At 39.0% G+C, this 25,630-nt stretch overlaps 1 protein-coding gene across 6 annotated transcripts in view; it reads right to left on the reverse strand.

Moving 5' to 3' along the window:
• The window catches only part of IRAG2 (inositol 1,4,5-triphosphate receptor associated 2), a 1,240,358-nt gene that overhangs the window by 571,846 nt on the left and 642,882 nt on the right, over positions 1 to 25,630 (reverse strand). For all 6 annotated transcript variants that reach the window (XM_044087670.1, XM_044087672.1, XM_044087673.1 and 3 more), the window contains one exon: positions 14,999 to 15,125. In XM_044087670.1, coding sequence (XP_043943605.1) covers positions 14,999 to 15,125 — 127 coding nt within the window. The remainder of the gene's footprint in view (positions 1 to 14,998; positions 15,126 to 25,630) is intronic.

Genomic DNA, 25,630 nt, shown 5'->3' on the forward strand with positions numbered 1-25,630 from the left:
CTAAGCACCATGTTCAATAATAGCCTCACATCAGGCTTTGTGCCCACTGAATGGTGCACAGTAACAGTTATCCCACTCCACAAAGGGGGAGCCACCACTGATCCCAGGAACTATCGCCCTAGTAGCCTGACGAGCCTGGTCTGCAAGGCCATGGAATGTATCATCATGGAACTCATAAACAAAGACATTGGTAACCTCCAAACTCTGGATCCCACCCAGTTCGGGATTGTGAAAGGCAGATCATGCCTCCTGAACCTGATCAACTTCTTTGAGGCAGTCACCAAAGCCGTAGATGAGGGTAAGGTGGTTCACACAGCCTATCTTGACCTCACTAGGCTTTCGACACCATTCCCCCATTCTGGAATTATAGCTAAACTCACTAAACTAGGTATAAATCCCTACGTCAAAAGATGGGCTGCCAACTGGCTCACTGAGAGAACCCACACTGTAAAAGTTGCAGACTCCAAATCTGACCTCAAACCAGTGACAAGTGGAGTACCACAGGGTTCAGTCCTGGGACATCTCCTGTTTGGTATCTACTTCTCTGAAGTACAGGCTAACACAGAAGGCCTCTGGCTAACGAAGTTCACAGATGACTGCAAACTAGGAGCCATAGTCAAGTCCCCAAATGATGTGGACATCCTACAGAAGGGCCTCACTGAGACAGATGCCTGGTGTCAGAGCCATGGCCTCAAGCTCAATGTCAAAAACTGCAGTGTCATCCCCTTTGGTAAAAACTCTGCACCCATGAACTACCACATAGGCCAGCAATGTACTTAACACCGAATGTGTGATAAGAGACCTTGGGACCCAGGTGGACAGTAGTCTCTCCTTTGATAGTCACACCGCCACAGTAGTCAGGAAGTCCTTCTATGTGGCACACCTCATCATAAAAGTGTTCTCATCCAGGAAAAAAAAAAAAAAAAAAGAGTTCATTGTTCCCCTCTACTTGACACTCATTAGGCCTATTATAGAGTACAATGCCCTTTTGGAAAGCACCTCACAAGACATCTGCAACAGCTGGAAAGGCCACAGAAGTACCTCACAAAGAGGATTACTGGCCTCAAACAAATGTCCTACACTGACCGCCTCAAAAAACTCCAGCTTTACTGCGTAGCATATCGCCTACTCTGAGGTGATCTCTGCCTAACATATAAAGCTATGTCAAACCCAGAGCTGTTGGACATGCTACACCTAAAGAAATCCCAATCCCTCTGAGCTACATGCTCTAGGGACCTAAACCTTGTCACCACAATAAACAGGACATGCTGGAGGGATAGATTCCTGTCCCAGAGACTTCCCATACTCTGGAACAGGCTACCCATCTATGTCAAGCAAAGTTCTTCATTAGCACTCCAAGAAAAATCTTGATGAGTGGATGGGAAATAGGAAATACACCCTGGGGATCACTTTTCTCTTCTTGACAGTGGTACAGGAAAATTACTTTCTTGGGTGGCGTAAGCCAGGGAACCTTGTTGGCTAGGCTTACGTAGGCCCTTGGGCCGATAGCCTAGTACCTAGCTATGAACCACCTAGAAGTATAAACGTCTTACTCAAATATATGAAGGCTACTTGATGTTGAAGACCCTGGTATTTAAATGTGGGAAAAGCTGTGCTTCACTTTACTTTCTTCCACACTCCAGTTTAGAACACTGCAATCCATGAATACAGACAAGATTTTCTGATCCAATGAAGATTTTTATTCCCCCTGTACTTCTGCCAAACTGCCAATATTAAACAGCAAAAGACAAAAAGCAGCAGGACGTCTCACAGAGCCTTTGATACTTCAGTATCTTAATGGCCTCAGGCAACTCCAATTCACCTGTATTAATCTAGCAGACTTGGTGTAAGAAGTTACTTTTTATGTGATTTTTAATTGGTATGGCTTCTTTTTCAACCTTTGGAGGGAGGGTTAGCAGTTAGAAGTGGGAGCTTTAGAACAGGGAAGGAGCAAATTACATATAAATAAATGGAATTTGTGGTAATATTGAAGAGGAGGAGTGAGGTTTAAGAGAATACAGGACTAGAGCAATGTAAGCACTGGACTGAAAGACAGTTGTTATAAAGAATATATGTGTAATAAATGTAAATGAAAAATACTCATTATTTTATCAAATGTGTGCCTTTGTCTTAAGGTGTTTAAAAAAAAATACCCTTCAGATTTGATTAAATCTGCACCTTTTCTCATGACTGAAACCACAGATATCTCAGCACAATACAGCATGATTTCCTATATCTGCTCTTTTATATCTGTATTTTTTTTTGCTCTGTACCATACCTCCCAACCATACTGAATTTCTTGGCATTTACCAGTTTTGAGGTGCATATAATGGAGTGCCACAAGTTTCCACATGACCCCCTTAATTCCTGAATTTCCCACCTCTTTTTTAACATTTTTTTGCCTTTTTGTTTTGCTGACGTCATCGTGTGGAGAGGTGTGCGCTATGACATCAGCTTCGTAACTAGCCTTCCAACCTGTCAGAATTCAGCACTGGGCTGAGTGACAAATCTGCGGTTAGTATGCAGTGCATACTTAGTAGTATTACAAACGGATGCAGTGTTTTGAATGTATAAAGTTTTGGTGGACGAGGGACATGCACGTGCTTAATCTTATACCCTGGCTTACCAGGATTTTATTTACCTACATGCTGTTGGCCAAGATGGCGCAGCATTGTGTTTTGCTGTAGAAATGTATTTCAGAGGCTGGTGTGCAGCTTCTGCTTTAAAGTTGCTGGTAAGAAAGTGTCTAAAATAACCCTGGATTTAAAATAGCAGCCAGCAGCACACAGTGGCAAGCTCTCGAGTCTTGAGCTGTTTTTTTTTTTTTAATTTATACGAGCGACTAGCAAACAAATGTGCCATTAAGTGCAGCAGTTGAGCTGCAGTCTGCAGAGTTGGACCAGTCTGCCCAGCCAGTGACAGTCAGAGAGAAAGGCTTTTACCTCCAGGTAAAAAAAAAAAAAAAAAGTGGCTAGATTTCATCAGTCTCATCTCTCTCTCTTTTTAGAATAATAAATGTTATTGTTCACATTTCTGCAGATGTGTGTGTGCGTGTGTGTGTGTGTGTATGTTTGTGTGACTTTATGAATGTGAGCAAGGCGAGCAGTCGAGCACGTGTATTTATCCTTGTGTGTGTGTGTGTGTGTGTGTGTGTGTGTCTGTGGACTTCTCACGCTGTTTGCTCTTGTTTCATAGGTTCATAGGTTCATACTAGGCTATCTGCCCTGGGGCAATTATAAGCCTAGCCTGATTCTGTATGGCTTACGCCACCCCTTGATTTGAGTATACTGTGCCCTTTTTAAGGTTTAGTTTACTGTGCCTCTGTCTAATAGTGACACGGGAGTAATCTGTGGGACAAACCTACGATCCCCCATCCACTTATCGAGATTCTTCTTGAAGAGATTCAGTGAGGTGCTCTGCCTCACATGAACTGGAATTCTATTCCAGAGCGAAGGGAGCCTCTGGGTTATGAACCTGTCCCTCCAGCAAGTTCTATTTATTTCTGTGCTGAGGTTCAAGTCCCTCGAGTGTGTGGCTCTAAGGGATTTAGATTTACTGAGGTGGAGCATGTCCATTAATTCTGGATTTGACATAGCTTTGTATGTCAGGCATAGATCTCCTCGAAGTAGGCGGTATGCAACTGAGTAGAGCTGGAGTTTTTTTAACCGAGCAGCATACGGCATCTGTTTGAGACCCTTGATCCTCTTGGTGAGATACTTTTGGGGTCTTTCTAATTGCTGCAGGTGTCGGGTAAGGTACATCCCAAAAGGGGCATTGTATTCTATGATGGGCCTGATGAGGGATGAATAAAGGGGCACGATTACCTCTCTTGATCTAGATGTGAAACCCTTTGTGATGAGGTGGGCTATGTAGAAGGTCTTTCTAACCACTTTGGCAATGTGGTTTTCAAAGGAGAGATTGCTATCAACTTGGGTCCCCAGGTCCCTAATAACTTTCTCTGTACTTAATGGGTTTCCGCCTATGTGGTAATTTGTGGGCACATTGTTTTTGCCAAAGGGTATGACTATACATTTTTTGGCATTTAAATTTAAACCATGGTGCTGGCACCAGTTATCTGTCTTTGAGAGACCTTTTTGAAGGATGTGTGTGTCAGCTGGGGAGTTGATTATGGCGCCCAGTTTGCAGTCGTCTGCAAACTTGGTGAGCCATAGTCCTCCCACGTTTGCCTGTACCTCGGAAAAGTATATACTGAACAAGAGTGGTCCCAGGACAGAACCCTGTGGGATGCCACTTGTGACCGGTTTCGAGTCTGACATGGCTCCAGCAACTCTCACTCTGTGGGTTCTGTCTTTGAGCCAGTTTGCAACCCATCTTGTGACATAGGGGTTTATATTTAAGCTGGATAGCTTATCTATGATGCCTGAGTGGGGTATTGTGTCAAATGTCTTTGCAAGGTCCAGATAGGCTGTGTGGACTACCTTCCCTTCATCTATGGCTTTGGTGACTGTTTCAAAGAAGTCAACCAGGTTCAAAAGGCAGGATCTGCCCTTGACAAAGCTGAACTGGGTAGGATCTAGTGTCTGTAGGTCCCCAATGTCTTTGTTTATGAGCTCCATGATGATCCTCTCCATAGCCTTGCAGACTAAGCTAGTCAGGCTTATGGGGCGATAGTTTCCAGGGTCCGTAGAGGCTCCACCTTTGTGGAGTGGGACCACTGTTGCTGTCACGCCATTCTGTGGGCACATATCCTGTAGTGAGGCTGAGATTGTATAGCTGTTTTATTTGAGGGATTAGTTCCTCTTGTAGTTCATGTAGGACGCAACTTGGGATGCCATCTGGTCCCATGGAAGCAGTGTTTTTTGCTTTGGAGAGGGCAGCCTTCACTTGAGCATCTGAGATGTTTGGGAGGCAGCCCTCTGCCGGGATAGATACTTGCTCTTTTGGGGGTGTAGAGAAGTTTGCACTGAACCTGTCTGCCAGGATATTGGCGATGTCTGTGGGTTCAGTGTATTTTTGTCGTTTAGAATCAACTCGGAACAAGTCTAGGAGTTGCATCCCAGGTTTCTAACATAACTGAAAAAAGCCTTATGATTGTCTTTGGTGTCCTGTACAATTTTTCTCTCGAAGCTGGCCTTGGAGGATTTTATGAGGGATCGTAATTTTTTGCTAGTACTGATCAGAGATGCCTTCCCTATTAGGGATTTTACTCCACCATGTAGTAGCTTCCTCCTTCTGTTGTACAGTTTATTTATGGCAGGGGTCCACCAGACTGGATGCCTGCCTTTGGATGATTGGGTCTTGGTTTTGTTTGGGATAGCATGATCCATGCATTCCTGGAGATGTCCGTAGAATGCATTTATATAGGATTCTGCAGTTTGGGCTGTAGTTTCCACTGGCCCTGGGGCCTTGAAGGATTCCACTTCGGTTTTGAGAAGTGAGAAGTTTGCTTTTGAGAAGTTTTTCACTGTGGTTTTCTGGGCTGGGGGTGGGGTTGGGATATGGACATCCAGTGAAATTAATTTATGGTCTGATCTTACCAATGAGGGATATACTTCTGGTGTGGAGCATAGAGTCCCCATGTTGGTAATGATCAGGTCTAGTATGTTGTCCCCTCTTGTGGGAGTGGTGACTAGTTGTTCCATAGCATTTGAGTTTATAATTTCCAGGAATCTTTGGGCTAAGGTGCTGGGGCTTGAGTAGTGCTCCCAGTCAATGTTTGGGTAGTTGAAGTCACCCAATATAATGGTGTTTGGAGAGATCTTCATGTTCTCCAATGTTTTCAGGAAAGCCGAATGGGATTCCTGACTTTGAGAAGGTGGTCTGTAGGATGCTATAAACTGAAAAGCAGTCTTGCCCACTGTTAGTTGCACATGGACGGTCTCCGATACTTCGTGCAATGCCACTAACCTGGAGGTGTGGATATCCTTGATAAATATGGAAACTCCCCCTCCTTTTGTGGTTCGGTCTGGGTTTTGGGGCCGAAAAGCATGATATGAGGTATAGCCTGGTAGTGCTGGGGTGCTCTCTGGAGCCTTGAACCAGGTTTCTGTCACTGCACAGATATCTATGTTCTCCATACTGAGGAGAGCTTCGAGTGCGTGCATCTTGAGGTTAAGACTTCTGGCATTTAGCAGCATTACCCTTAGTTTCTTGTTACTTGTGCTGTCTATGGGGGTGGGTTTGACTTTTGAGCCTTGCCTAAAAAAGGCACTATGGGGGTGGCAAGAGCCTTGTCTATAGACTCTGTGACCATTTTATGGAGCTCATTCGTAAAGCCTAGATTTTCAAACCCGTTTTTTGTCCCCGTTTGATGGTAATGCACTGGCTTTGGAATTTTGTTTAAGGTAAGCCATATAATAGGAATGGATGTAATATAAATTGTGCAGTGTAGCTCTTAGTCTTCCGGTATTATCACTGTTGTATTCAAGACATCGTAGCTCGTGTGCTGAAGGTAGCACTCACATAGCAGGCTAGAAATATGTTACAGCTGCCCTAATGTAGCAAATACCATTACATCTGTGCTTCAGGATGGACCCCACATTTTTGTGAGAACTTAGAATAATGCCTGTTATGAGCAACACAATGAACTTGACAGAAAGCAAATGTGTTAGACATATTATCCAGCATCACACACTTAACACACTTGTAAAATGTTATTTAACTGAAGAAAGCTGCTGAGATAGAAAGGTCCAAGGTTGTACAATCTCAGGAAAAGGAGAAATTCCTGGGACACCACAACCTTGATCTTTTCTGGGAAATGCCAGCATATAAACAATCTCTAATGCTGGTGTCATTTATTGTCTAGAAAATAAGCCTGGCTTCCCTATGGGACATGTTACAGCTGCAGAAATAGACAATATAGGTGCCCCTATAGCCCTGGATATGCACCAGGTCAGTTTCATAAAAGGCAGATCAGTCCGAATGAGCTCCATAAAATGGTCACAGAGTCTATAGACAAGGGGCATACCATCCACGCTAATACATGGACCTTTCCAAGTCCTTCAACAGTGTTCTCCATGTTGGGATTACTGAAACTCTCCCAACTCAGTAATAACCCATATGCAGTCAACTGGATATCTGACTTAATGTTAAAGTTGGAGGCAACTATTCTACACAGGAAAATGTCACCAGCAATGTTCCACAGAGTCCTGTCCCAGACAACTTCCTCTTTGGTATATACTTCTCTAATCTGAAAGATAACATTACAGGACAATGTCTAACCAAGACCGCTGATGACTGAAAATTGGGAGCAGGTATCAAATCCTATTCTAATACTTAGATTCTCAAAGCAAGGGCTTGACCAAACAAATGTTTGGAGTGCTAATCATGAGCTTTACCACTAATGTTAAAAAAATGTATAGTTTTCATTGGTAAATCTAGCATCACTACTGGGGACCATACAAATAATATTCCACATAATCTGATACATTCATCAGGGTCATTAGTACCTATGCTGATAGCAAATTCTCCTTTGACCACCCACCACGTCTCTGTCATTGTTAGAAAACCCTTCTACCTTACAAAACTCATCATTCATGGCTTCTCAAGGTTCAAAAAAGTTAAAGTTCCACTTTAGTACTCAAATATTAGGACCATCACCAGCAAACAGCCTGTTCTAGATATCTAAACCTATACAACCACATCAACAAAAAGTACAGTTTTGTACCTACCATAAATGTAGATGTTCGAAGATCCACATTGCTGCAGTCCTTACATATGGGTAGTCCCTAATGCTTAGAGAAAGTATGCACTGAACCCAAGTAGCCCTTAAAAAGCTGTAGAAGGCAGTAGCCCTAGTGGAATGAGCCCTAAATCCCAGCTGGAATCTCCTTTACCATGAATAACAGAAAAAGCACAAAAAAAAAATCCAATTTAGAAATTTGATGTTTGGCTTGTCCTGTCTGACCTTCAGCAGTACCTTTGGGAGGAGGCAGAGAGGTGGAAAGGCATACTGGAAGATTGCTGCTCCAATTGAATGAGAGAGCATCCACTTTCCAAGCTGAGGGATGAAACCAAAACTTTGCAAAGGCAGCTGGCTGGTAAGTGGAGAAGGAATCATGTCTTATTTGAGCCCACAAAAATTCCTTTTGAATGCAAGGTATTATTTGAATGACAGTGTCCAAATCTTGGCAGTGCTGTGTCCATACATTCTTGAGATATACCATTAGCCTTCATATGCAGTTTGGCATTGGGAGAATACAAGATGCCAAGGAACCCCAAGGCTTGAAGGACTGGGACTGTCCTCGCAGTCAGCCTGGACTGATGATGAAACAACTGGTGGAAGTAAAGAGAATTTTGTTTGTCCCGTCGGGGTCAAAAGGCCATCTGGGATGCTGTATTCAGTCTCACACCCAGAAAGCACATGTCCTGAGGGTACTAGAGACTGGACTTTTCGCGTTCAGAATACCCCAGGCATCTTAACACTGCCATCACACTGTAAATGATGAAGAAGTTTGTCCTTTTTTGGGCAAGTATATCAGGCAATGTCAAATAAGGAAGGGATAGATCTGTATAGCCTCTGGGCACAGTAGATAAGCCAAAGGGCAATGCAGAGCTGATAATGTGAAGTCCCAGCCAGCCAGAATGCTTCCTGCAGCTGGAGCTGATAGAACAACATGAAGGTGGTCTTGAGATCAGAGAGTCCAGACCATCCAGTCTTTTTAAAAGCTGAACATTTTGAACTTGGGGGAATGTCCAGATATGTGTTGAGGATAACTTAACAGCCTGCATAGACTTAACCTTGTCCATTTTTTCTTCAAGACTGATTCCACAGGAACCAAACACAACACAGACTGCAAAGGAGCATCCAAAATCCTTTTGTCTTATGGTGGTCAGATAAATTCTGATCCTTACAGCGCGGCCTGAGAAGAACTGAGCCCCAGTGGCAGTCACTAGAGAGGGCCTGCACAGCATCAAAAAACACTGTAAAGAATGCTTACCCACTTGTTCAGAGACATGCACCAAATCTTGCTCTTCTTTACACTCAATGCCTCAGCAGACATCCCTTAGACTTCAATTGAGAAGAAAAGAAGTTTATTTTTGATATTTCAACATATGAAACTCAAAGCCCTCACATAGCTAAGGTAGAAGATGTATGTACCTTCTTTCCCCATCATCCAAAGCTCTGGCTTCTTTATCCTAGAGGAACCAGTTTTTACAGACTCTGAAATATCCAAAGCTGCTCAAAACTTCCCCTCTGGCAGCTGAAACTGGCCTGCCTCTGGGAGAAGCCTGAAACAGAAGGAGAAGGCCTAACCACTGACCTGCCTCCTGAGAGACCACCTCCTGCAAAAATCAAGTCTCCCCTGAGAGAGAATGGGTTTAACTGTTTTGTCTTGGCGCGAGCAAGAGTGCATGACGAAATTATAAGAATGTATTTTCCATTTCTGGAAGAAGCTACCCTACATATCAAGCAGAGTACTTTCCTGGCAACATTACAACCAGTCTGGATGGGGGATAGCACATTGGGAAAAATCTACCTAATAGGGTCATTGCTAATCTCCCATCAATATCGGGGGGAAGTGACTAAACTTCATAAAGTTTAATATGAACCTAGGAAAATTCTACATCTACTATGAGACCTTCCCCTAGCCCTGCCTAATAACTCTTCAGCTGCCTTCTCTGATAGGACAAGAACAGCACATGCATCTTACTATATTGTCTAATCCTATCTCTGATGACAGGCCCTTTCACAGTCTCAAGATTAGTTTTCACTGTAATGTAGTTTCTCATCATTCTTGTCAGATCTCTTAACCTCTTAGTGATCAGGTCACAGATGGTCTTCTGTCCCCACTACGGTTTATATCATCCAGAGATATGGGACATTAGTCCATATTAACCTGCCCAGCTTAGTTAATGAAATTTATCATCCTACTATTGTCAGAAAAATTGTAAGCTATCACTGTTTTTAACATGAGCTGGTAATTTATTACCAAACTTGACTTTTGTTACAGAACTGGTTAATGATGTTTTGATGCCAATTAAAATTTGTTAAACGTCTATGATATCCATGCAGCTTAGATGCTTTAGACCTACATGTTTTAATATGAACTCAACGTGAATAATCTATGCAGCGATAAAATGTATCCTGAAACTCCTGTGTGTCTTAAGGAAAACATCACTAATACATTTAACCTTCCACTATGGCACAAGGCTTTCACTTTTAATATTTTCTTAGGTACTCTAAATTTTCCAGGCCTTTATATAAAGCGTTCATGCTAGCACTCCAGGCAAACACCCATATGAAGACTTGGACCTTCTTACTGATGAAAAATGGAACCAGCACTTAATTCACTATTTGATCTATCTGACCTACTGCTGATGTAAACTAATTTAGGAAAAAGGGTATTAAGGTTACATATATGTAATGGCATTCAACTTGCAGAGAACTGACATCTCAGGACTGGCAGTTTTCATAATATAATAGATTAAAACACGCTTCTACACACAACAGTAAACTGTGGACTGGACTGCAGTATTAACTTTCTGATGGCTCCAGCATGCATTAATGTCCTCCTTTAAGGCGGTAATAATGGCAGAGAAGCATGTAAGCCTCGTAAAGCAAAGATGAACAAGTCTGGTTGGATTCTTATTGTTCACTGTTAGATTTTTGGAGAAAGGCCTACTCAAAAGATAGTGCTTTTAAAGGCATTACACTTGTAAGTGTATATAATGTACTCATTAAACCTTTTAATTCACAAGTAGTTTAAAGATAGTGCTTTTAAAGGCATTACACTTGTAAGTGTATATAATGTACTCATTAAACCTTTTAATTCACAGGTAGTTTAACTTTTATATGAAAAAAAAATTCACTACATTTCTGTAGGTAAAAAAAAATGAAAGACCAAGCTAGAAGTGATTTTTTTATGAATCCATTTTTCTAATGCACAACAATATGCCTCCATTAATTCATATTGCTATACTGAGCATCTACAGTGTTACTTATGCAACATATGTACTTGCTTGTTTTCCAACAACTGCATAGTTTGTCTTTTTCAGTATAATCCATTACATGTTCGATTTCATTATGAAACAGTCTTTGGAAGTAAGAGTTGCTATTCTCCATAGCTAAAAAATTACCAAAATACATTTTACACTACAAATGTAAACACATTGCTCCAAAAGGTAGAAGAGCAGAACTTGTATGTGTGTGTTTGTGTGTGTGTGTGTGTGTGTGGTGGGTAGCAGTAGTGGGATAGACTTGCTCCTTTTTGAAGATGGTCGGCCATGAAACAATGAGCATCCCCAAAGATGGGAAAAAATTTAGGATCCCCAAACACATCCTTGTTTGCTAAGACAAGTAAGCTTTAGTGAAATTATTAGTGTAATCCATTGTAAGAGCTTATTGGCTAGAAGCAGAATTATTTTCTTGTCAAAGAGGAATTACTTTGTGCAATCAAGGAATCCTGTTCTGCAGTGTAACAGTCACCTTCATAATAGATGAAGAAAACTAACATATTAACTTTTAGCATTTCTTACACCAACCCATCAAAAAGCATTTGGCTTTCATTTGAATTGATTTATGAGGATGTTTGGCTCTCCATTTGTATGGCACTAAGTAACTGGAAGTGCTTATTAGAGGCTTGCAACCGAGTCACACTATGGGCAGCACATATGAAAGTTATGGACTGTTAATAAATAACCAGTCGTCATTTGTATTGCAAGGGAATGTCTGAACAGTGTTATATTTTATGCCAATGTAATAACTCGGAAATCACATGCAAAATGATGCCTCACATGCAAAATTATGCCTCAAAAATGGTTTTGCAAATGTTTACCAGCACTGAGGGATAAAGCCCTAACTTGGGCATATCTATCCAAAGGAGCAGGGACAATCATCTTCTCCCCATGAAGGTCATAGAGGGCCATAAAAAGGCGAGTACCCTTGGACAATTCCAATATGAGCACAGGGGAGGGAGAAAAAAGGGTAGATCATAGTGTAAACAAATAAAAAATGAAAATCCTTCCCCCTTGTGAAAGCATTTGCCAGTGAGACCAGTCAGGATGCCACTTAAGATCCACACTGGCCCACGCCTGTAAATTGGTGCTATAGGCTGGAAAGCCAGAGATGGAAAAGGGAGGCAGTGGGGTAGAACTCTGGAAGTGAAAAAAAGGGAGGAGGGAGGGAACAGAAAAAATGTTTTGCAGATTTTATACTATCTTGTGACGGCAATTCCTAACAGGTACACTAGTGGTATAGTGTGCCCAGTCTTTATGACTTGTGCATTTTTTTTTTTATAAATGTTCACATTACACTATGAAACAAAGGTCTAAGAATGTTAAGAGCTGTTTATGACATTGGTAAGGTCTTCCACATGTGTGCACTCTTTCTTGTGTTAACTTTGTAACAACATTCCTAGAGCACCTCTGAGAGGATAAAGTACCCTTCTTACACATCAAGCCAAGACATTAAGTGCCATTAATGTAAGTGCTAATATTCTACAGCAAACTCAATGAAACCGCGTTCTGCATTACTGAAATTCACTTTTCTCTACTGTTAGGAAACAGAACAGTTTAGCGACAGGGCCGGCAACTCGGCACGTAAAAATCTACTGCCAATCATTAGCAGACCGGAGTTCCGTTGCGGCGACCCCTAACCGGGAAAAGCCAAAAGACACGACAACAAGGAAACAGAACAATTTCATCTCTTTATGTACATCATACATACATATGTTTCATATGTGTGTGTGTGTGTGTGTGTGTGTGTGTGTGTGTGTGTGTGTGTATATCTATGGTTCTACTTCTAAACCACGAAATCCCATATAATTGAAACTCATTTTCTGGAGATGAAAATCGCGAAACCTTGAATACCCCAACGGTGAATTTTTCCCACGATAAGTAAACATTTGCCCAAACTTAAAAACGCACACTGTAGTACATAAAACTCACCTAGGTGGGGGGCTGTGCCCCCACACCCTCCAAACTATATATACCAACACCGATATTGCACTACTGTGGAAAAAAGGGCATGTTAGGCAAGTGTGTTTATTTAGCCTGGGAAAAAATTTGCCACTTGGGTATTCAAGGATTTGGGATTTTCATCTCATGAAAATGAGTTTTGATTATATGGGATTACGAGCTTCAGAAGGGGATCCATAAAAATATATATAAGGAAACTGCTACTTTTGTCAAATGGTCCTTTGCTTGACATCCATTTAGTCAGCGCAATTTGGTAGACTACACAGATGGTTGACACCTGCTGACAAAAGTAGCAGATCAGATGATATTCAGGGTTGGGGAATTTGCCCTTTCCCCTGTGAATTTTGTGATCTCAGAGTTAGAATATATAATTAGCAAGGGGTGTGGAGGGTGCAGGTCTCCTGCAAAAACAATGTTTTCTTTTGGCTTTTGTTGTAAACTTTTTGCATGTGCTACATTTGAAGCTCGACGCATGTATAGTAGCATATTGACATTCAGAATCTATTTTATTTATTTATTTTATTTTACATTTGTTGACTGGGCTAGTCTAACTGGATACATGTCCATTTTCAGTAGAGGTCCGGGGAGATAAGCCCCAAAATTAAGCTAATGTAACAGGACTACAAATGAAAATAAGTCAGAACAGTAAAGTATTACATAAGAAATAATACATGTTACAAGAATATCAGTCATTTGGTGTCAAACATTACGCACACCGACATTAGTGCCGTTTGACAAAGATAAGTATATCTACATATATACATAGATACGATGTCAGGGAATGTGGGGCATGCCCCCTTCAAAAATCAAGACATACTGAAATTCATGTCAGCAAGTTTACTTAAAGGAATTGGCATTCTGGGAATTTCAGTGGACATAAAAAGTGTACACACCCTTGTTAAAATGCCAGGCTTTTTTTGATATAAAAAAGAGACCACAATAAATCATTTCAAAGCTTTTCCCAACTTTGATGTGTCCTATGACCTGTACAATTCAATTGAAAAACAAACATCTGTTAGGGGAAAAACTATTAAAAAAATAAAAAATGTACGATAAGCAGGTTGCATAAGTGTGCACACCCTTAAACTAATACTTTGTTGAAGCACCTTTTGCTTTAACTACAACATTCAGTCTTCTTGGGTACACACCTGCCATCAATTAAAGACTCTGATTAACCCCAAATAAAGTTCAGCTCTCCTAGTAGGATTTTCCTGACATTTACTCAGTTCCCTGCTACAGCAAAAACCATGGTTCGCAGAGAGCTTACAAAGCATCAAAGGGATCTCATTGTTGAACAGTCAGGAGAATGGTGCAAACACATTTCCAAAGCATCGGATATACCAACACAGTCAAGACAGTCATCAAAATGTTAGCTGTTGCAGAACTCTTAGATGATGAAAAGTATGCCTTGAAGAAAAACTTCACTGCTCAACAACATAATACCATGCTCCCCCAATAATGTAGCTTTCATTAGCAGGTGGTAAGATCAGTGGTTACTAAAAGCTTTTTGTAGGAATTTTTAAAGCTTCTCTATACAATTTACCACTTGGGTTGATCATCTTTAATCAATATATACAGTTTGATTCTGCCATAGAGCCCAAGAGTTAAGTGACAAGCTGCTGAAACTAGATTTGAAGTATAATAGTATATTCCTTTAGTGTTTTAAGTAAGGTGGCTGGAAAACGGAATACTGCAGCTGTTGCCAAATGTGACTTATTCAACAGCTTTTTTCCCAACATTTTACATTTATTCTAGAAATTCCTTCAGGTCAATGAAATGATATTTCATTTTACTATAAAAGTAGGAAACTACTACAATGTATACATTTTTGTTGGGCATCCAAGCAAACAGCGTTGTTTCCATTTAGTGACCTTAGAAACCCTACAAGTTCACTTCAGAGCACTAGAACACCTCTGCACTTATCAAATAAGCAAGTAAAGTGTTTCTCTCTATACTGTTTTCCAACAACCTAAATGAAAAGAATATTCTCTTTGCAAGAACATGGCAGGTTATTTTTATCAAGTAATGTTAATATTTTTAACAGAATGACAACTGCACTTTTTTTAATCTGTCCAAAGCACTGCTCTCTTCTCACTCACTTCATACATGCTCATCTTACCGATTAGTGGAGAGATCCAAAAAGGAAACCTTCGTTTTGTTAGGATCAGAGGGAAAGATATAGGCTTCTGTCCTATGATACAAGAAATATCTTTAGAGTGGACTTCTTTACTGCAGCTCAGGTTCTCCTGTGTAGATGAAAAATGAAAGCAACCATGAGTTTCATGTTCAACCCGTATGTGAGGTCTACATAAATTATTCTGTCATCAATGAAATACATGGTGGCTTGAGAATGAAATATAAAATGTACACATGAAGAATGGTCAGAAAGCCTAGTTAGTATATTTTGCTTACTGCAGACAGCAACTAAATGCAAGAGGAAAGAGTTGGATTTACATCACATTAAGGCATACTAACAGCAGCACTGGGATGTGCTTTAGTGACTAACCAATATTAACAAGGTACCTTAAGTATAGACAGGAGACATTCTAATAACAAGGGACATAATCTAACTCCCAGGATAAGTAATGCTTACGGTTTGTACATATGAGGCCAAATGGAACAGAAAATATACAAAGCAATGTTAATCCACTTCTCTTCAGGAAATCTGTGCTTACCTCCAACATTGCAAACAAAGTCTTTTTTTTTTTTTTTTAAGTTAGGTGTGACTGGTAGACACCCAAATAATAAATATAGCATTTTTCTGGATACTGTCTGAAAAGGATCTCCAAACAAACACACCCACCTAAGGTCACATTATACAAGGGAACATGAACAGTCCACTGCCCCAGGGTACTGCCTTATCTAAATAATGTTAATCATATTACAACTCTTACAACAGCACACATTCATAGGTAATGAACCTTCTCTGTACAGCAGCAAACCATTTAATGCTTTCTAAACCTCCTGACCGATTTGCCTCCAGCACAAGACAACATCATACATACTTAAGTACTTGTACAGTAGAGGTTGATATGGACTAGCTGGAAGTACTGAAACTTCAAACTTACTCTTGTCAGTTTAAATGTGGTAAAACAGTGATGCATAGACAGGGCTGTCTGTCTAGACAGTTTGGCTTACAACCTTATTTGCCATCTATTTTGTGATAAAATGAAACTGCACTGCAACTAACCTGAACTTTTCAGTAGTCACATCAAATATTTATTGTCAGTATGGGGGTGTTTTCTCCATCTTTCTGGAAACTAAAAATAATATGGCATAATCCCAAAAGCAATGTTCCTCTTTTGGTGTCCTTTAAATTACACCTTGTCCATAAGCGAAATTTTAGCACCTAATATAACAGAATCAAGTGCTCGGAATGGCAGGAGAATCACCCACTGACCACTTCTGGTACGGGGCATGGAAGACTGGTGGCTGCAAAGGCAAGTATTATACACCTGTACTGATCTGAACCCTTTCAGTAAAAACAGTTGTCTGCACTTCTAGATGTGACATTGGTGATGGATATGTTGATATTGAGACAATAATTCTACCTTACTTTTGTCCTGAATGACATGGACTGGTTGAAAAGAGATTCTACTCTATGTTCGTTTCTAATCACCGACCAGTGATCGAAATGGAGCTATGCAGTAAGATAAATTACTGCAGAGTCAGACAAAGCTGAGGTAGTAATAAAGTCCTCAACTCTGGATGAAGTAACCAGCGATAATAAAGAAGAAGCAATAAGTAAAATAGAACTCGCTGGATACACACAAAACGTAACTCTTTATTCTAAATAAAGAGTTACGTGCCGTGTGTATCCAGCAAGTTCTATTTTACTTAAAGCTGATATAGTGTTCATATAACCTTCATACCCCACAAAGCCTTAAAATGTATGGTAAGCGATTCTGGCCAAGGGATTGCAGCACTGTTATTACAATGGGAAAATGTTCCCTCCTTCTGAGGTGCAATAATATTTAGTGGGGAGCAAGAGGCATACAATGTTGCATTTATAATATTTTTAAGTGTAAATGTAAAAGTAGTGTTTTCAAAATTACTGCAGCAAAACAGAATGTGGGAATATTTTGGCATGTTTGTTCTGCATATTTAGTAGTCCAACAACAAATCCAAACTGAAACTCGAATGACAAACGCTGACCAAAAACACAGTCTCCAACACGTAGAAAAAGTAAAAACACAGGTTTATTGTGTTGCAAATAAAGCAACTAAATGGTAGAATGCACAAGTAATGGATAAGCGCTTTTCATCTCAATTTAACAGACTTCTTCAGACCTTTGGAAATAAACACAATTACTCACTTAAATACAGACCACATGGTGGTTTCAAAAAATTATTTACCAATGGTATTGAACTAATTAAGTCTTAAACATGATGTCAGCAACTAATCTAATCACAAATGAGGCAACAGTAAAAAGGTTGTGGGAGACAAATACATTGACAGCTGTAATGCACATACAGCGTGTAAAGACACATTGTCTCACTGCTATCTAATAAAGGAAAAAGGACTTATCACACAAATTTTAAAATAAAACTAAAAAGTGAATGTACATGAATAAATTATATGTACCTTGTTGTGAGTAGCCTAGGTACTCCTAATAAGGTGTTCAACAACGCAAAACACTCGGGTGGTTGTTGAAAACATTAAATTAAAAGACTGCAGTTTCAACATTAAACAGTTGCAATCAGGTAAGCATATGATACTTTCACAAATCACCAAAGTAATAAAGCAAGCTGAGGCTTAAACTAAAACCTATATTTCCAGATTTAACCAAATATAAAGCAAATACTCTACATACTTACTACAAGTAGGACCATTAAAACACATAGCCTAACTAAAGACTTATTTAGCGCATTAAGCTCTTTAATTTTAAAATACAAGCAATGGAAGTAACTTCGTTTAAACCTGGAGGATTATAGGAGTTAAGTCGCAGTTGCCACATCAACTCCTGTTTTTCTAAAATTAAGTGGTAAGGACCCCCTTTTATATTAACTGTAACCAGGCAAATCACTCTGAATTGAAAGTGGTGTGTTGGATGATCAGAACAGTGCCTAGCCAAAGCGTAAAAGGGTGACTTTTTCCTAATATGGTAAATGTGCTCATAAATCCTCTCTGAGTTTTCTTTCCATCTTCCCAACATAATATGCTGGGCAGGCTACACAACTAGCCAAATAGACAATGGATTTTGAGTTGCAATTAAATCTACCCTTAGTCTTTACCTTAAAAGAACCTACTGTAAATTCTGTCCCTGTTGCGATATATCTACAATAATTGCAGCTTTCACATTTAAATGTACCACCAGATCTACTACAGATCTGTGGTTCCATTTCTAAGATCTGTTTCAAATTCCTGTTCTTTCTGCAAATAAAGGATGGTGAATTACCCAACTTTTCCAACACATCTGGTTCCATCATAAAGATGTTCCAATTTCTTTTCAATATAACTTCAATTGCTTTAACTTGAGGTAACAAAACTACTCGACCTCTTCCTGGTGGCTACACCTTCAATTTGTGTACCATCATAGTTTATATTGGTGGTTACTTCCAACCTCACATCCTCTTCTAAGGTTACTTGACCTACTAGTAGGTCTAAGAAGTGGTTTATAAAACCCTTCTCTCCTTTTGTTTACAACTTCATTTACTAAATCAAGGACCAATGTGTCTGGGTAACCTCTCTCTAGAAACATAAGCTTAAGTGTCTCACATTCTTCAAAAAAGGTCACATCATCCATCACCATCCTTGCAGCATGGACAAGTTGTCCTTTTAGCACGGATCTTTTCTGGTGTATAGGATGAAAACTCATGTAGTGAAGCATAGAGTTATGAATATGTAGGTTTACAGTAGATCCTAGCAACATAACGCTGTTCTTCGATATTCTTTTTTAACTCAATGTCTAAGTACGTAATGGTGTTCTCATGGTATGTGTGGGTGAACTTGAAAAAAACTGGTACTGCTATTAAGATGTTGTACAAAACTCTGGGCTTTGGATTCAGTACCTTTAAACAGTATAAAGATGTCATCCAAAAACCTTGTATACATCTTTATTCTGTGAGTCCACCCATTATCCGAAAGGATGTTCTTATGTTCCCAGCTAGCCAGTACCAAGTTAGCATAGCTCCCTCCACATGGTGAAACCATAGCCACACCAATTTGTTGTTTATAAATCAGGTTGTCAAACATTACAAAATTGTTAGTCAGAATAACTTCCATGTTGTTTGTCTTTTAGCTTTTCCCGGTTAGGGGTCGCCACAGCGGAACTCCGGTCCGCTAATGATTGGCAGTTAGTTTTTATGGTGTTGAGTTGCCAGCCCGACGCCCAACCTTCAATGAAGGCATGCCCATTCAACGCATGTCTTTCAAACGCCCACTCGACCGCGGGGAAGACATGCAGACTCCACACACAAGGCACTCCCAAACCAAGCCGAGAATCGAACGGGAGAACCTCTTGCTGTGAGGCAACAACGCTACCACTGCACCACCATGGAAGTAGTCAGAATAATAACTTCCATGATTTCCTGAAATAACCTAATTTCTCTACTGTTAGCCCCATGCATTAATAATCTCTCAACTACCCCCTCAATACCTTCCTCATGGGGAATAGAGAAATATAAGTCAACTACATCTACTGTCAACATTACAGTTTCATCATATTTAATGTTGTTAATGGAAGTTAAAAATGCTCATAAGTCTCTGCATACTTGTTTTTCATTTACAACATACTTCTTTAAGATAGTCAATGTACTTCGCACTAGCGTATGTGATAGAGCCCTGGGAGTTGACTAAAGCTCTCATGGGTGGATTCTGTTGATCCTTATGCAATTTCGGCAACCCAAATAATGTTGGTATTTTAGGGCTAGTGGACAAGTAGTTAAATGTGTCCATGTCTATCAAACCTTCAATGAATAAATCAAGAAACAATGAACCTTTTTGTAAGCCCCATTCATCTCACTGACACTGGATTCAGCATATATACCACTTTCCAAAACGAATTGCATCCTTGACTTGTAGTCATTTGATTCCATAACTACTAGTCCACCTCCCTTATTTGGTTTTAAAAAACAGATAGGTAGACCTTTGGTTAAATTCAGAATTTCCCTTTCACCAGCATCCATGTTAAGTGCACCAACACTGTTCTTGTTGTTTCTTTGCAGATGTCTGAGGTCAAACTCACAAGTGTTCAAATACACCCAACAATGGGTGCATCAGTGGGTTGTATGTACTAGACACTCTCAGGCTATTGTTAACATAACTGTTCTCACCAAACATCAAATTCAAATTGAGTTTACTGGTGTAGAGTTTAAATCAATTAATGTTTCAGGAAGTCTAAAGTGGTAGTCTGGTACAAAAGTTAAGGCCCTGCTAAAAACATCACATAGCCTAGGGTCAATGTCGTAGTCAGAGAAGTTGTAAATTTTAAAGTTCTATTATATTATATTAAAGTTCTATTATATAGGATAGTAGGTTTAATGGTTGGTTGTTCAACTTGATTACCTACTTCTTGACTCCCTTCGCCCTTGTGTTGTACTTGGGTCGGTGATTTTGGCCGTTGTTCTGCATATTTACTTATTTATTTTGAGTGCTGGCTAATATGTATCTACTTCAATAAAGACAGATTAGATTTCTTAGATCCCCAGGGCAATATAAATACTATGTGCATACCACTGTGACAATGGTCACTGTTATGCAGTCATGTTTCTGGCCACATGTTCCTGTGTATAAAGTCATATGGTGTACATACAACTAATAGTTCATCCTCAGTCATATGTATAGTTCTGGTTCTGCTGTCAAATGTCATTTACTAGCATTTTTGCAGCATTAGACTGACACTTGTTTAGAGCTCATATATGGCACACATTAGTCTGCCAGGTCATATATGGCACACATTAGTCTGCCAGGTCATATATGGCACACATTAGTCTGCCAGGTCATATATGGCACACATTAGTCTGCAATGAATCTGATCCATTTCTGCAGTAACCTGCATAGAAAGTTATTATGTTTGGACTTTAGTAATGTAGCTTTAGCTGTGCTATTTGTAGTCACTGGGTAGTACGGGACCCATGAGGGATTACCTACAGCAGTACACACTAATGTAGGTCTTCTAAAAAACAGTAATGTGTACTATATTTTTACATTTCACAATAAGTCTCTCTCGGTTTTATTTTGCCACTATGATAGCCATTTCTATTTAGTCACTGCAAAGCACTGTAGCTGCATCTAGTATAGATAAGGGAATAGTTCTCTGAGTATTTGTGATTTCTATTTTAAAGCTTAGGAGAAGACTTGCTGTGCAGTAAGTATATAATCAGTAAATAAGTAATGTGTACCCAACTAAATTAGCTGCTACCTATTGACTGACCATCATTAGAACACTCCAAGAGGCAGAAAAGGGAATTGTTTGACTTCTAAGATGGCTGCACACTGATCAACTAACAGGCTTATCAGAATTCTCCCTGTGAGAAAACTGCAGTTGTGAATAAAAGCCCCTAAAGAAATCAAATTGGATACATCTCAGTCACTGGCTTGAAGAAGAAATCTGAAAAATGTAACAGAAAATAAACTATAAAACAGGTAGAGAAAACTATGGATGGGAAGACTCTTGCAGATGTTCAGCAAAAAGCAATTCAAGTTTTAGCTTTGGTACAGATCATCACTTCCAAGTAATTCAGAGAAAAAACAAATCAGAAACGCTCAAAAGTGTGTAAGTGAAACACTGAAGGAATATATATATATCTGTATAGCTATCTATATTTATATATATATATATATATATATATATATATATATATATATATATATACACATACACACACACATATATACAGATAAAAGGATGGAAACATAGAAGCGTTAACTAGCTAGTCTGATGAGGTGATAAATCTACAATAATCATTGTCTTAAATGAAGAAAATGCTAACTGAGCATAAGGCTTTGCAAGAGCAACCATTTCAAAACTGACATTAGATGACAGCAAGTGCAGAGAACACCTGAAATTTGCTGCTACACCTGAGAAAGTGGACTGCATTAATTTTATGAAAGTACAAATAAGCAAATGAACTGGTGATCCACAGCAGGATTTGTTAATTAAAAGGTCACATCATGGGTGTACTCAAAACCTAGCCGTAAAGATCTATATTAATAAAGTTGCAATCGTAACAGCAGAAAGAGGTGGCACTGACTAAATTGTGGCACAAAGGAAAGTATTAACAGCTGGAGATAAGTGTGTTTGAGGAAAATAATTTATTGTAGACCAGATAGGAGATAAGCAAGTTTATTCCCAGCAACCAGGACATGTTGAGAAGCAGGTGTAAGATTCAAGCTGCTGTACCCAGCTGTCTTCAGAATATTTTTTTGATACAGAACAGACTAAGGAAGGAATAGATTTAGCAAACAAATAGTGGACGGCAAGGAGAAGGTTATTCTATTTCTCATTCTTTTGGCAATAACAAAGCCCAGAGAGAGACCTTGCTAGTAAACATGTTTCCATTGTTCCAAAATAAAATACTTGGGTGACAGACAAAAAGCACAGAAGCTGATCAGAAAATCAGTATACTTTGGATTTGATCCAGAGACTGGTGCTGAAAGATGGAGATGACCAACAACATTGTGAAATTACAGAATAAATGGGAGATTTATCAATCCCATTAGATATATGATTAGATATTAGACATGTGAAATGTAGATTTCAAGTGGTGGCAGTGGCTGAGAGTGATTGGAATTTTGTTGACCATGTCAAACTGGTGGGTGAACTGTAAAGCAAATACTATATTTTATGTCATTAATGGTTAGGACACGGAAGGGACTGAAGTAGTAACCAAGAAACAGTTTTTGTTCTTATTTGTGTAAAAAAAGTATGATATAAATTACATGTCTTGTACTATAAATTAATTTTGTACTGGGTGCTGTCAGGAGTATTTTAAATGTGAGGTGGGGGAGTCTTACTGCTGTATACATTTAAAATATCAAAGAAAGCCATTTTTCTTAGTTATAATGTACCTGTGCTTTTCACTGAAGTAGGGCGAGTGGCTGAAGAGAAAAGTTAAAAGTTAAGAGATTGTTGTAACCTTGAGCTGCTAGGGTGGGGGATGTAGAAGTGTATTGAACACATTATATGCAGAATTAACACAATGATCTCCTTTGTTTTATAGAAATGGATATCTAGATTAACGCCCTTGCATTAAGTTATACACAGTTTTTTTTAAGCAACTAGATTTGAAAAATAAGAAAATTATGAAATGTATAAAAATTTTAGTTTTCTTGTATTTGCCAAGTGATTAGCTATTTTTTTCCATTAGCAAATGCTGTCATTGGTAGACAAGACACCTACAAGTGCAATTTAACCATAAGAAGTGTATATAGTGAGTTCCAAGTGAAATTTACAAATATTCATTGATGTCTGTAAAGATGGTAGGTATTTTTCTCCTCATTACCAACTAATTTAACTTGGAGATGAGCTCTTTGCAAATGCATGTAATTATCATTAACACTCTGCACTTTACATGTTAATTACCATGTGCTAAGGGAATTGAGTGAACAGAAATGGTCTTATATAAAATATATCATATAGTTAACTCAGACCACAGTCAACCTCCTGGCTGTACTGTAGGTGCATTTGAACAATGAATAAATGTAATAAATGCCTAATATTTGCCTTAAAATTCTAATTCTCATTCTAATTCTAATTCTCTAATCTAACAGTTAACTCTAACATCTTAGTTAATATCTATATCTATATCTATATCTATATATCTATATCTATATTTTTTTTTTTTTTTTTTACAAATAAACAGATATTCACTACAGCACTAGCATTTCTCACTGGGAAAACCATTCCAGCACTCCAACTATGTAAAATGTCAACATCAGCAGTCCTACAATACTATAATCCACAAACATAACCCAACAAATTTGCAGTAAAGCAAAGAATTCACATTACTGACTTAATAAAACAATTCTGAATAAGCTACAAGAGGGTCTCACCCAAACAAATAGCTGGTGCCAGAAATATGGCCTCAAGCTAAATGCCAAAAAATGCATCATCTTCCCCTTTGAGGAGAGTGATGTCCCCACAAATTATCACATTAATAACAATGTTGTAAGCACGCAAATAAAATTAATGGTGGTACTTGGGCACCCAGGTTGATAGAAACCTGACTTTTGACCACCATGTTGTCTCTGTTGTAAGGAAAGCTTTTTACATGACCCACTTCATTAGTAAGGATATCTCATCCAGAGACAAGGTGGTCATAATATCCCTGTATTCTTCCTTTACAAGAGCCATTATTGAGTGCAATGCCCCTTTTAGCATGTGCCTCAGCAAAACACCCTGCCAAAAGAAAGACTGCAACCATTTCTGACAAAAAAGGTCAAAGGACTAAGTTCACTTAGTTATCCAAACAGACTAAAAATCTTCTTGCTTTCCTCTGTCTCTCACTGGCCCCTACAAATTTCATCATTGGCTTGCTTTCCAGGCTAAGAAAAATCCTGCCTTAAGAGACTTCCTCTACCTCAGAAATACTGGTTATACTTAAAACGCTCACAACAAAGACCACAGCTTTCACTGCAACATAAACAAGCCACTTTTTATGGACAGGTTCTTGACACAAAAACCTTCAACTTCTGTAGAAAGCTCTTCTCATTATCAAACAGTGTAGTTGAGCAACACGATGGCTGGATGGATAGCCATAAATGTAGTCCTTGGGTAAGTAGCATAGCCTTCATCAAACCAGATGGAAAATCCACATACTAACCTTTCCCAGCTGGATGGCTAAGATCTAATATTGGTTACTCAAATCTAGTTGCTCAAGAAGAGGGGCATGTTTAACTAAAAATTCCATTTGTAAAATTATATTCAGCTATGTACAAACAGCTTTCTCCTAAAAACTTAACTCATTGATATTTGCCTTGCTGTAATTATAACTGTAAAAAAATGTTTTTAAGTTTATTCTGTACCTCAATGATTCTCACTGTTACGAAATGTAATCTCTGCCATATTGTATGAGTACTACATCCATAATTTGCTGTCTCTCTCTCTCATTTATTGTATTATATTGTTTTGTGTTATTTTTGGAGCTTTTCTCCCCGGGCCTCCACTGAAAATGGACCTGTTCCCAGTCAGACTTTCCCGGTAAACAAATGTAAAATAAAATAAAATAAATAAAAATAAATTTCCTTCCAATCTAAAGCCATTTGACAGACATTTTAATTTGTGCAGAAGTTACTCACAGACTGACAGTTTACTGAGCTGTAATGCTGACCAAAAACAAATTCCCAGACTTTGTCAATAGCTCCAAGTGTAGAGAGGATTATTTATTTATTATATATTTATTTATTTTTGGAAAACATCTTTAAAACTGTTAAATTGATTACACACCCAGAAACAAAGAAAAGTTATTGTGATTATGTAAACCACAGATTGCTGCAAGAAATCACAGTCACATTAGCACTCTATGCTTATGTACGAACAGATGAATCATACCTGTCAATTCCAAAAGAAGTAAAGTAGCTTAATAAGAAGGTTATTTGCAAGGTTACATGGCAGTTTATATTAGAAATAAGCAGAGATATTAAAAAGGATCTGTTTTTCATAATTATGCCGAAAAGTCTTCCAAGGTAAATACAACTTCTGATTTAGTATGGAACCATACCTCTCAACCTTAGAGCAAGAAATCTGGACAAAGCGAAAAATAAAAGTGGGACACAAGCCCAAAAATAGTTATGCATCACAGACACCATT

Source organism: Protopterus annectens, chromosome 11.part0 (assembly GCF_019279795.1).
Source record: "Protopterus annectens isolate FY-2018-M chromosome 11.part0, PAN1.0, whole genome shotgun sequence".
In the NCBI taxonomy this organism is placed as follows: Eukaryota; Metazoa; Chordata; order Ceratodontiformes; family Protopteridae; genus Protopterus; species Protopterus annectens.